This window comes from Chelon labrosus (genome assembly GCF_963514085.1).
Source record: "Chelon labrosus genome assembly, chromosome: 9".
NCBI lineage: Eukaryota > Metazoa > Chordata > Actinopteri > Mugiliformes > Mugilidae > Chelon > Chelon labrosus.
Genome location: NC_140359.1, coordinates 7225010 through 7238525, shown reverse-complemented (window position 1 = coordinate 7238525; position 13516 = coordinate 7225010). Strand labels below are relative to the sequence as shown.

The window sequence follows — 13516 nt, the reverse complement described above, 5'->3', positions numbered from 1 at the left end:
GTGGGGGGGAATATGTGAAACATGTGTTCTGTTGTTTGGGTGGAGGACTCGGGTTGGTTTACTTGCTTGTTTTTAATAATTTAATAATAATTGTCCCCAGATACTGCAGGGAGTCACAACAGATGTCCCAGATGCAGCTGAGTGTCAAATGATGTTTCAGGTCATGTTGTCATCCATCCCCTACCTCTTCATACTTCAGGGCCAAGTCCCTGGCACCCCGTCTCTGCTGGAGCCACGGACATCTGGTCACATAAATTGTTGTGCAGTGTGACTGGGCCCGAGCAGGTTGGTCTTTGCCTCTGTGTGAAATTAATGAAACATGTAAATAATGTGCTTGAAAACAGCCCAGGCCTGTTGAAAGGAAACCAGTGCGTATTTAGCTGTGTGAGTAGAAATGAAATAATTTACAAAGTGTATATAATTAAATATGTTTTTTCCACTGATTATGTTTAGGTGACGTGCAATTCATTATAATTTCTCCAGTAGGCGCAGTTTCCCCGATTTTTCCACTGCTTGAGGACTGCAAGTGATGTCTTCAGTGTCAGGTCCAGCCAGACTGATGTATGCTATGGTTTGCCCATTTTTGCAGAGTGTTAATGCAGGATATGAAGAACATTTTTATTTCTGCGCACAGTTTGGAGCTAAATTAGATGACTGTAAATAGTGCCGGTCAAAAAAATAATACATCTACCCAAGTAAAAGATTTGATTTACTTGTACTGTGAATATATATACATGCAATCTGCTCGATTATAATTCAAAGGCGAATATTCCTTATTCCACAACATAGCAACTAGAATAGCTTTTGTACATAGCAATAAGGATTTTACAAGTAAGGCAGTATATAATACATATAATTAGGGATTAAGGTTGGTAAAACTATATAATTAGCATTATTTTTACCCACTGTGAGGCTTGTCAAGACACCTGTAATAATGTTCATACATAGATAGAAAGACACTTTATTTATCCCGAGGGAAATTCGGTGTCCAGTAGCATCATTACATAGAAACCGGTATGAAATATATTTAAGTTTAATATAAATATATAACGCTGTGTAAAAAATATACAGTAGTGGCAGCAATGACCACAGATAACACGGAATATATTTAATATTATGTAATTTAATAAAACATAATAAATTAGAATGTCAAATAATATTTTCTAATATAATATAATAAAACACTTAAGGATCTTCTAATTGTTTCTGTGCAAAACTATTGATGGCTTATTATTTTTATCGATATATTCTTATAAAGTTAAACTATATGAATATATTCTTTAGCATGGCTTTGTTATTACTGGATGTTTCTTAATGAAGGTCAACCATTTAAATCCAGGCTACATTAGCTTTTAAGCAAACTGAAAGTAAGCAACGTCTGTAGGCTACTTCAGGGACATCACGGAAATTTGTACTATTAATGAGGGGGAACCTACTCAGACCATTACACGAATGTCTTGAAATCTCTTCCCGGAAGTTTCCTCAGGTCAGTAATTCAGACTGGTTTCAGTAAACACATCGCGGAGGCTACCAGCAGCCTCTGTGTCCTCTGGGTTGTAAAACCTGTAATTAGCCCGAGTATAGCCTTTTGACCCGGCCTCTCCCGCTCGTTACCTTCGCCAAAACCCCCAGCGAGCCCCCGGCGGTGCTTCTCAACTTTCCTATGGCGGACCCTGAGGACCTGCAGGCCGCCGTAAGTTCACACCAGTCGGCCTCACATCCCCAGAAACTATCGCTAGGGTTATTGGTAATGGCGGATATAATTATTGTTAGTAGTAGTAGTATTAATGTTATTATTGGTATGAATAATAATAATGATAATAATAATAATAATAATACAATTATTAATAATACTAACTCTATTAATAGGATGATGCTTCACATCACTCCATGCTAGTACACTAGTCGACTTCATGGACATTACAGAAAGCCTGTGCGGTTTATACATTTAAAAACTAGACCCTTTGAATTTTAACAATTAATTGTTGCCTATTGAATGATTTTTATCGCTCTGTGAAATGTTTTTTGCTAATATTTCTTAAAGACAAGTAGGCCAGCTAGCTACCATTAATCTTTCAGTCTAATTTAAAATACATTTTTAGACAGAGCTTATTGTCCATACTCACCTCATAATAAAGTTGTTCTGTAAAGTCATCCACACAAACAAAAAGCAAATGATACAGCCAATTAGTCGGCGTTTAAATGAGTGGAAACATTATTTAACCTCTGACACCTTTACAAGCCATTTAACAGTCAGAGGTCAGGCGCCCTCGGGCATCCTTTTTCCACTGCTCTCCGCTCAAATGGCAGCTGAGTTCAATGGGAAAAAATACATTATTGAAATGAATCATTAGGTTTGGTTTCCCTTTGTATCGTGACAGGCACAAATCCCAAAGCAGACTTTTTTCCCCCCCTGAACGAGATTAACCTTGACAACAAAGCATTCCTCATAGGACTTCAAATAGGAGATGGAAATGGCTGCACTGATAGGAGGGAGGAGGGTCACATTCTCAAAATATCACCTAACTGTCCCATTAAATATGAGCAATGATATCCTTTTGGTGGAAAGTCAAAATGTAAGCGCTGCCCCTCCCCCCATTTCAAATTTTGTCCTTATTTTCTGAAAAGTTCATGTTTGAATACACAAAATTCTGAATTTAAACAAGTTAAAAAGTATTTAGCCTACACAATTATATGCCTAAATGTTCAACATATCAGACATATTTAATTTCATCATATTTCATATTTGTGTGTGTGTGTGTGTATATATATATATATATATGTGAAATTAAATTATAATAGGTTTACAACAGTAATGAAGATTTAAAATGCCCTCTTGCAACAATGTTTTCTCATTAATCAACTAAACTGCAGGTTGTAAGTGGACCACAGATCCAATAGTGCAGTTGTACTCATACTTTGTCATAAGCGGGAAGTGTGTGTTGAAGCATGTATGTGGTTGATGAGTACATTTGTACGCGTGTGTGTGTGTTTTCATGAAACCAGGTGCAGATTTCAACATCTGAACTGTAGTGTGGTCTAATGTTTAGACAGCTTCCAAGCCTGCCAGTGAGCGCAGGAGCAGTGGACACCTCAACCTATTTCAACAGGGCAAATCCGGTTGAGAGAAACTTGAACAATGCTATCAGTGAGGTAAGCTTCTTTTTTTTTTCTTCTTCTTTTTTTTAACCCTCCCCCTTCAACAGTCACATGACTTTGAATAGAAAATTGGCACAAAGACCTTTTATATGAGTTACAAGTATTTAATGTTTATTTTACAGATACAGAACAGTAATTCTGCTTCATTTATTTACTTTGAATTGCTGCAAGTCAGTGCCATGGTACAAGCTTCTCAGAGCGGCTCAAGATGTTCTGAATGTTTCAAAACCAAATCTAGATTTATTTATTTTTTTTCCTCAAACAAAAACATTTCGATGTGTTTCGACACCCTCTCTGATGAGCTCAACATGCAAACATCTCGTCTACCTAGGAGGCCGATGGACTATATAACATATGGCTTTTTTGAAAGCAATAAAAACAAGGCAAATCAAAAAGTGCATCCAACACAAACAACAAAAAAAAAAAAGAAGTCAATTCCAGTCTGTGATCAACAGTATTGTCTGTGTTAAGGAGAGGTCCCTCGTCTGTCCTCTGTTTGCTGACTCAATGTCTGCACTGTGGTGGCATGATGTAGCCTAGAGCTATTGCCATTTGGGTTCAAAGGTCAAAGCAGACCTCTTCGAGGGCTTAGAGCAGGTGCCCAAGCTTAATGCAAAGATGCCTTTCCTTTAAATAAATACGGCAGGGTTTATCCAGCAGAAAGGAGTTTCAGCCTGCGAACCCACCCCACAGGTTGTATAAGCCATCAATAGCCAGGATTGTGTTGACTTTCCTGCTTGATTCCATTCCCACAGTGCTGTGCGCCGTTAGCCAAGGTGGACAGTCGTCATTATCTGGGCCCGTAGTCGTAGTTAGAGGGGCCACTGGTGGCTGAGTACATGTTAGTTGTGGCGGGGTTCATGTGGTGATGGTACGTGTGTCCTCTAATACCAGGTATGGGGTAGGGCGACGGCCTGGTCTTGGCTCCCAAGTAGTGTTCATAAGTGGTGGGGTACTTGTAGGGGTGGTGGTGCAGGGTGTCCGGAGGCAAAGAGTGGGGATCTGACCGGAGTTCGTGAGGGGGGCTCGGTCGGCCACTCGTGAGTGGGACGGCGTGGAGTCCTCCTGGGACAGGCAGGGCGGGGCTGAGGACCCGGGACATGAGCTGGTGAGCTGGGTCGGCGTGTATGGGCGTGCCGCTGGGGTCTCGCTCGTACTCCCGTCTACTGTCTTCTGAAGGTATAGACACAAAAACAGTCTGTCAACACATGAAGGCTTTGTAGCAGCAGGTTGTATATATTCTCTGCACTCAAACTACAATAGGTTATTGCAAATGCTCATTCTGATACCAGTGTTTTTTATCTTGAAGTCAGTAACCATTTCTATTACGCATAAAAAATAAGTTCTCATTTTGTCGAGATAGTAGTCTACACTGAACAATTTGGATATTATCTGACATTTCCTGTTAATACATACACATTTATGTATTTTTCTCAAAATGTTGCAGAATAACTTCCAAACATAATCTTCTGATTAAAAATTAGTTATTTGGTTCAGCTAGAATTTGTTTAAGCCAAGGGTGAAACACTCAGTTTAATAAATATTTAATTGAGTAAATTATTATTATAAATGAACTAATAATTACATCAATCATCATCATGTCAAGAAAATGTTATTTTCATTTCAGGTTTTACTGAAGCTATGGTCAGTTATATAACAGCATGAGAACCTCTATTATGTTAGCACTGGACGACACTGACTGGCTGATATTTGATGTTTAATTAAAAGCCAGCTTTGGCCCTGTACTGCAAAGGCACCACTGCACCTCGGTTAAGGATAAGAAAGTACATGACGACGAAAAAGGTGAAGCATGCCAACGACTGAAAGAAAAGCATTACTTCAAAATGCTGAATAACATAACTTCATGCATGAGTTTTGAAGTGAAACAAAGAGACGGCTGCAGACCTTTCTCTGTGCCGTTCTGCTGAGGGGGAGATGACATTGGGTTTCTTGTTCTGGCAAAGGCACTCATTATTGGCAGAGAGCCTGGTCTGTGATTCCTGGGCCTGGAGCAGGGAGAATGGATTCAGTTACAAACTCACTTCACAAATGTCAAGGGCACAATTTCTGCATATACATTAAAATGATGAGTGCACATTTTAAGATCTTATACCGATGCACTGATTGTAACCATTAATACATTAATAGACCCAAAATTTGAATTAAATTAATGTGAAGTGACCTATTACACAACTCAGATATTGGTTCTCTAAAATAATCCAAAACTCACGTATACTTCAGTATAACTGCTCAGTTACTGCTTCTGAGAAATGAACAATTTGAGTAGTTTGCAGAACTGGATGAACAGCATGTGGAATAGGGTTGTTTCAGCTGTGTGAGTCCACCTGATGGGTGGAGTTTGCTCCATTGTGACAATTACGAGAGTGCCTGGCAATTTGTCAATGACAGAAAAACACAGTTGATTGACTTTCAAACAATATCCAGTGATTTTCTAAAATTCATGGCACTTTCTGTTACGTTATGCAGCAAACTCCACCCGTCTGGCACCTGTGCGCGATAAAGCAAACAACAAAACTATTTTGCAAAAGCTCTCTGGCCCGGCCGTCTCTATTATACATTTTCACGCCATGTGGAAACACGCCAATAAAACTGTAATGTTTGAGTGTCAAAGCTCACCAGTCCTCTGGGTCACAGTCCCTGAAGCCCTTTGCAAAGGGATTACTGGCTATCTTCAGCTGCGTGATCTGAAATGCAAAGGATCACATCAAATAAACATCAGTGCTAAACACTGGGCCTTTTCTACTTAGTCACTGCATTTGATTACTAGGAGGGACAGCAGTGATAGGGCTGCATAACAGAGTGAACATTTTTGGAAAAGCTTTGCTGTCCTAAAAAACAGAACACACCTTTGACTGATTTTAGTGTGTCTACAAGAAAATATGTGATTAAACACATGTTTTATTCATTCATTACAAGTGAGTTCATGTAACTGCTATTAATTATTACTAATATTTATATTAGATATCTCACTTTTTGATCATAACTAGTCTAAACGTAATCGTTATCATCACTATTACTTTACTACGTTTCAAATTCAATGCATTTGTGTTTTTATCTCCATTTCAGAGTGCCAGAGTTATTTCATCCCCTGGCCCGATCAACGTACAGTCACACAAACTGTACAATCACCTTAACGCACAGACTCCCAAACCGCTCCTAGACTGTTAGCAGGAAATTTACTCAGAAGAACACAGATTTATCCTAACGTTTCATTTGTAAAGAGTCGCTCTGAATAGCCGATGAACGCAGTGATGTGTGAATCTAAACAGACCCTGTGACTGATGAAGAACAGAGCAGGGGCGACGCAGATAAAGGAACAACAGTTGTGCTCACGGACTAGAGGCAAAATTACGCGCAAAAGACGCGCAACGAAAGAGTTTGTTCATCTGACTGACTGAACTGATTTATCCTTTCAAGAATTTGCTAAATTTAGCGCAGTAGTTACATGACCTATTTTTAATTCTTCATTTATTGATAAATTGTTGATATTGACCTTGTTACTGCCCTGCCCTTTGGCGCTGTTTTGTGTCTCTGCAGCGTGCCCATAATGCCTGAATTGGCAGTTAAGCTGGGTCCTACATTTGTGTGCCTTTATCTGCCGTGTGCTGCTACACATCAGCCCATAAGAGATGCGTAACGGATTTACGGGGGCTTCTTACCCGGTGGTTCTGGTACGCTGTGACCGCTGTGAAGCGGGTTTCCTCAAAAACAAATGTTTTGTAGTTCTCCTCTGCGTATTTCTCGCTGTCCTTGCGGGGGTCCACATAAACCACGTGAAACCTGGGCTGGTAGCGGTGCATGGAGTTCAGGATGATCTGTAAAACGCAAACAAACAAACAAATAGTTGAGTGGTAAGTTGTGCAAATAAATAATAGTTTAAATACAAACTAATTCACTAAAATAAACCATGGTCAAGTTAAAATATAATCTCAGTGACTTTTGTCTAAAAAAAAAAAAATACGTCAACTATCACCAATAATGTTGATATAAGCATATTTGGTATTACAATAAAACGTTCAAAAAATCCTGACGACCTTGGTAAACATGCAGCGCCATTTAAAACTGCACTATTTTCTAAATATACTGCAAAGACTACCTGAGGACATGGTGTATTTGCATAGTTGTCGTGCGTGAGGCGCATTAACTGACGGTGTTATAAAACGGCCACACAGGAAAACGTCTAGTCTGATCATTTTCTGTATTTGTTAAAGTATTTTCCCTCGAAAATATCCCCTTTTCTTTTCTGGTTTCACAACTAATGCAGTGACAAGAAAACACTCAGCCGGAGTGGAAGATCAAGCGGGAGGGGCTGAAATAATTTCCAGTGGTGAAATATTCCACTTCCTCGCCGTCAGGTTTGGAATGAAGCCTCATGTGTGGTGCCGTTTTTGTGGATAGAAAATAAGCTCCTGGCAACATCTGGCTATTAATCAAAATCTCAAGGTTTATTACGGTTAAGTCACTTGTATCAATCAATTTGAGGACCAATAAAAGTACTCCGCCACTCCTCGGCTGTAATAATATTTGTGTTGCGACTTATTGTGTCTACATGGTGAGTTGAGCGGGCCTATTTTTGACCACCTTAAACTGTGCAAAATGATACTCATTTATATTTGATTGACACCTATATTATCAATACATTCAGTTAAACTGCTGCATATGTTTAAAGAAGTTTTTCCATGCTGAAATAATTTGCATTGTTACTGATTAGTTTGTTGTTTAATGGGAATTTGGGGGACACGGGGCCTGCATATGGTGTGTTTTAACGGCCAGACGTGGATGTACCTGCGTGTCCTTTACTTACATGTCCGTTGTCATCCAGCAGGTTGTTGGTTAACTTCAGTTTATCGAAAGAGACGATCTGCTTCATCCACTGTGCGCCTTTGGCTGGAGAATCCGGGTGGTAATGAACCCTGCCCGGTGTGGCAGGATCAGCTTTACCCGCGACCAACCACGACGAGCTGTGGAAAGCATACCTATGAAAGCAATGAAAGTCAGTTAGACGCGAAGTTATACGTCGCCTGATTACGCATGCAAAATTTTTTAAGCATGCGTTGACATGTGTAAAGACCCACCGAGGCAACATAAAATAAACTTCACGGTGGAGGAAAATGATGACACTAAATGTTTCTTTAATGTCAGCATTTGCTCACCAACACATTTCGGGTTCAAACTGCTAAATATGCAATTATTTATACATGTTTTTTGTTTGTTTGTTTTTTAATACTGCAGCGTTTGGTTTGTGCGCCACAGTAAAAAGTCCCAGACCTGCAGAATGTTTTATAGTCTTGTCTTAACTCATGACAGTGTTTCACTTGTCATGAAAACATCCAAAAAGTTACCTGTAACGTTTGTCATCTACAGGCAGGAAGTCCATCAGGAGCATGTAGTCTGCCATGGGATCCATCCCAAATATTTTCACTTGGAAAGTTGGAAACATTCTCCTGGCAAAATAAAAAACCAACACGGATGACTGTTAAATCTTAAGAATTTGTAGTGCTACTTTTTTAGTGGCTATACCCCACTTTACAAAAGTGTGAGTGTGTGTGTGTGTGTGTGTGTGTGTGTGGACAGTGCTGTTTACGCTTTGAATTGTGTGGAATTAGTCAGATGAAATAATACATGATTTTGCCGAGTATTAAAAATAATAATAATTATTTTTATAAACCTGGCCTTAGCAGAAAAATGTGCAAGTTCAAATCCAGAAAGGTTTATTTTGCCCGAGCTAGAGGCTGCAAGAAGACAGAGACTCCAAACAATTGAAAATGACGTGATTGAGTTCGTGCGTAACCGGATAAAACTCTCCATGATGTGACCGGAGCCTTACATTTGTTGCCTTTTTGCGCCGCTTTTCTAACTTCTGGCAGGGCACTGATGAATTCCAGACACACGAAGGCCTAGTCGCGTAGAAATACTCAGTTTTGAATTTGAACTTTTTTTTTTTGTTGTCGTCTTGAATCCAGAATGAATGTTCCAGAATTAAATTTGCGTGACAACAACAAGTGGAAACGTTTAGAGGCAGTGTGCACCGACACACTGGTGACCTCAATTAATTTCCTCAATCTCATTTTTTTTCTCAGACTAGCTTGGGCCGCCGTTGGAAGACTTGCTATACGTTTTTGTTTGCGCCACAACTCTAATTTTTTTTATTTTTTTATTTTTTTTAGCACCACACTGGTTACTGTGCAAGAGAGAGATCCATATCCCCCCCAAGAACATGAGTTGAAAGTTGAGTAATCCACCCAGGCAGTGAAAGGGATCCTAAAATCAACGCTCAATTAACGTCAGTGTTGTGGCTAGGTGAGGCTGAAGGAGCTTTTAAAGTGCTCTGCTGCAGATCTCCTTTCTCCTGTCAGACAGTGCAGAGCTGGGAAACTCAACCCTCACTTTCAGGATTAAAGCAATTTTCTCAAGCCTCTTTATGTTATTATAAAACACAGCCGCATTTCCTGTTTACTGGTGGAGAATAACAGTATGGTGAATGCTCCAATTTTATTGACTCCCCATAAGTGGTCAATGACTGTAATGTTTTTTGATACAAAAACTAAAAATCAGATCCAATAAATGATTATATAATGTTATTTAACTAATAACCTAATCAAACCCAGATGTTTGGTGTATTCATGCAGCTTATATAAGCAATATGGACTATTGTGAGACTGAAGACGAAAGTGAGTGAAGCACACAGACGCTCCTAACGAATAATAATAAAAAAGGTCTGAATAACAGCATACTGCAGCACTGCAATCTGCTCATAGGAGCTGATCTTCGTCCCTACCTGTAAGGACTCAGAAATGAAAGGCCACCGTGTTGCACATAACACCGGTGCGTAAAATTAAAACTGACATTGAAGGAAACCAGCCGAGACTTAGAGTTGACCCTATTAGATCTATAAAACGCAACGGGATCTCATCGACATGGTGTTTACGGCTGACACTTACTCACACAGAACTCTCCATGCGTTTTATCTTAAAAACATCTGCAGCAGCTGGAAGTACGCCGGCTCTATTTTATTTTTTTATTTTTGTTTTTTATTTTTTTGGCATGAAATTTATTTTATTAAGTCAAATGGTTCGATGTAATGTTACAGAGAAATTGCATGTCATTTGCCATATATTTAAAAAAAAAAAAAAAACACCAGTCCTTATAGTGCATCCAGCGAGATGATGACTCGTGTTGACTGTTTTATTCTGCGGAAAAGCTTTGCAATCCTAGACGGAATAATAATAATACTACTAATAATAATAATGCTATTTTAAGTGTGTGTTGGTATTTTTTAAAAATAAACAGAATATTAACTACACACAGTTATGTAGTGAATAGAAAAAAAGGCTATTTTATTTTATTTATTTTTTATAAAATGCATTAATCCTAAATTGCTTTGGTAGTACCCTAAACGATTTATATTTTCTAATAAAATTAGTTAAACTAAATCAAAATCGTCTTTTTTCATTAGTCTAAATGAATATAACTAGTTAATTCCTGTCTTTTCATGACATAGTTCTTCATTTAAGGCTAAATATTGACTCATATTCTCTGTTGCAATAGAGTATATTCTAATCTGTATTATTTTTCTTATTTTTTTCCGGTAGACCCAGACGGACATCAGGAGAAACTTTGTGCGTCTGGCCTGTAACGTGCACTCACCTGCCCGCCTTGGTAACGATCATCTCCGTGCCCAGCTGGTTAAATTCATCCCATAAAGCTTTCATCTCCAGCTGGACGTTAATGTTGGCCACTTTCGGGTTCTTCTTCACTATAGATTTGCTGTTCGGTGTCGAGTTAGAGGAAGACGAGGAGCAGTTGGGAGTCCCGCTGTCGCTCGGCGGGGCCTGGCCCGGGTTGGATCCCGGATAGTTGTAACTGTGCTGGGCGGCCGGGCAGGGCTCGAAGTGGGACTCATGTTGGCTGTAGGGGTCCCCGGGGGACGGAGAGAGGTGGTAGCCCCCCGGCGCGTTGAGGCTGCTCAGGCTGCTCGTCGTGAAGGCTGCAACATCGCAAAAATGGGACAGCTGCGTCAGCCACGGACTGGATATGGCTGAAATCATCCCAGAAAACTGGATTTACTAAATATGCCTTGAACTTTGAGTCGGTTATAACACAGACAGAAGAAAAACAGAAGCAGAAATCAGCGATCTCCAGATGAAGATATCAGGCATAAATGCGCCCCTTTCGGTTTAAAAGTTTCCGTCTCGGCTGTTCATTAGTCCCTGAGGTTGCATCCACTGCCAGCACACTACATGCTGTCTGATCTAAAGCACAAGTCCGAACAGTGGCGAAAGGTTTCCAAAAACTGTGGCGGTCACGCAGAATCTCTGAACTACTCGCAGGAACGAGCTTCGAGTGCGTGCGGATTGATTTTAGCTTCGGATCGATTGCGCTTCGAGCGGCCTCTGTTGTGCGCTGCTGCAGTGTGTCACACTGCAACTCAGTCTCCTCTCTTATCTGACGCAGAGGGCCTCCCCTTTGCGATAAAACCGGTTCTTATTTCTATTTAGATAAGGAACTGCAGGTAATGTGCCTTTTCCTCGCCTTGGGACGAGACTGATTGACACAGAAGTGCGCCCCTTTTTAATGGGCTTTCCGGCACCCATTTAACTTTTGGATAAGGGTATCGCCCACATCACCCCCGTTAACAAACAATAGAGGATGTGCCCGGCAGAGTGGAGTGTGAACGCTTTACAAGGTAAACACACACTGATTTGCATGAACAAACAAACAGGCAGCAGGTCCCCGTTGCTTTCTCGCTATAGACAAATACATATATGTGATGGATAAACACCTCCCTCTGAGCGGGGTATGATTATTATGGTCTGTTTTTACCATTACGCACGGGGTGCCCGTTTAAACCCTCCTCCTTTTGGCTTCATTTTCAATGTGTGTGATCCCGTCCACGAATTAAAGTTGACTCTTGGTACAACGCTTTGGGGTTTTGGAATTGGAAACTTTTTCCTCTCACTCTGGTTGCTCTGTATGTGGACGTCTGCTCTCTGATTACTGCGATGAGTCCGCATTACTTTAATACAGGGCCAGACATGGCAGAACTTTTAAAGCAATAATTCATTCAATGCATTCCAAACTACGCACCAGTACGTGGTTTTACGCGTTTCGGGGTTTTAGAAATGATGAACAGAGCAAGCGCAAGGGTGATATTTCATTTTGAGTGAGATGTACACATGATACAACAGCTCGATGGGCATCAACAAACAAAATTACCTTCCATTTCCCGGGTGACAGTGCTGTAGTGCATTTTAAAGGAACTGTGGTTGTGCAGGTCTGGCTTGTCCAGGCCGGCGCTCTGTTTGTCAAACGCTGCGTTTCCTGCTTGCTCTGCAGCCGAAATCAGAGAGGCAATACTGAAAGCATTTGCCTTTGGTGAGAGGGGACCGCCGTCGTCCATAGGCAAGGGATCGAGTCGTTAGAAGCCGTCCCTCCTCCTCCGCTTTCTAGCCGCGCAGAAAGCAGGAGAAGGCTGCGCACAACGGAGAAGAACATGCGCTAAAATGGGGGTTTCTCACATTCCGTCACCGGCGCTCCGTGTGTGCGAGAGTCAGAGTTGCAATGCTCTTATTAAAGTATTCCCACCGCTACTGTAGAGACGCGTGAAACTTCCCGAAGCTCTGATTCATTTTGATGAACCCTCAAACGCGTCCTGCTGTCAAAACATAGTTCATCCGCTGAGAAGTGAGAGAGAGAGCGCTTCCCTTGTTTCTCCTCCGGTCGCTGGCGGGGTGGTGTCATCTGAGTCCTGCCTTGAGGAGAAGCTACTACTGCTACGAGAATGTCAAAAGTGAGCGAGATCCACGCCTCCCCTGCACCACTAGGAAAAAAAAAAAAAAGTGTCGGCGCTCCGCACTGTATGTTTTATTTCAATAAGAGCTTGTCAGTCATTTGAATTCAACTCCAACGTCACTGCAATGTCGGTCTTGAGAGAGCGCCACTTTTCCACTAAATTATGGCACTATATGTGCATCTGCATATTTTAGCCTCACGAGTTTGCCTGGAACATCAGGGGCTGCAGTCCAAAAAAAACAAACAAAAAACATCCAGATTTTGTAGTCAAGTGTTAAGTCTGAATGTGTAGCTTTATTTAAACAAGGCTAGAAAGGCAAAAATGAACTAAGTTACTTCAGTTTATATGTTTTAAATGTGTTACAGTAACACTCAGAAATCTGAATATTGTATTGAATTCAAGGAAAAAGACTAGGTATCCTAAAACAGAACAAATCTAACAGAGACAAGAGGCGCATATTTGACTTTTTTTTCCAGGAATCACCAATTGTTGACAATCTGGTGACACTAGGCCTTCACTTTCCCCAAAAAAATATTATCTCAC

General features: G+C 40.6%; 1 protein-coding gene across 2 annotated transcripts; it reads right to left on the bottom strand.

Moving 5' to 3' along the window:
• Positions 1-3038: 3038 nt before the first annotated feature.
• On the bottom strand, positions 3039-13103 carry tbx1 (T-box transcription factor 1). 2 transcript variants are annotated; one of them, XM_084551092.1, is made up of 8 exons: positions 12397-13103; positions 10828-11218; positions 8523-8624; positions 7985-8156; positions 6840-6995; positions 5797-5864; positions 5065-5165; positions 3039-4332 (listed from the first exon to the last, which is right to left on the bottom strand). In XM_084551092.1, exons 1-8 carry the CDS (start codon positions 12578-12580, stop codon positions 3950-3952), a joined length of 1557 nt encoding a protein of 518 aa, XP_084407218.1. In that variant the 5' UTR covers positions 12581-13103; the 3' UTR covers positions 3039-3949. The 2 variants fall into 2 exon arrangements, with proteins under 2 accessions (XP_084407218.1, XP_084407219.1); XM_084551093.1 differs by having other exon boundaries at positions 10828-11167.
• Between the last annotated feature and the right edge of the window lie 413 nt (positions 13104-13516).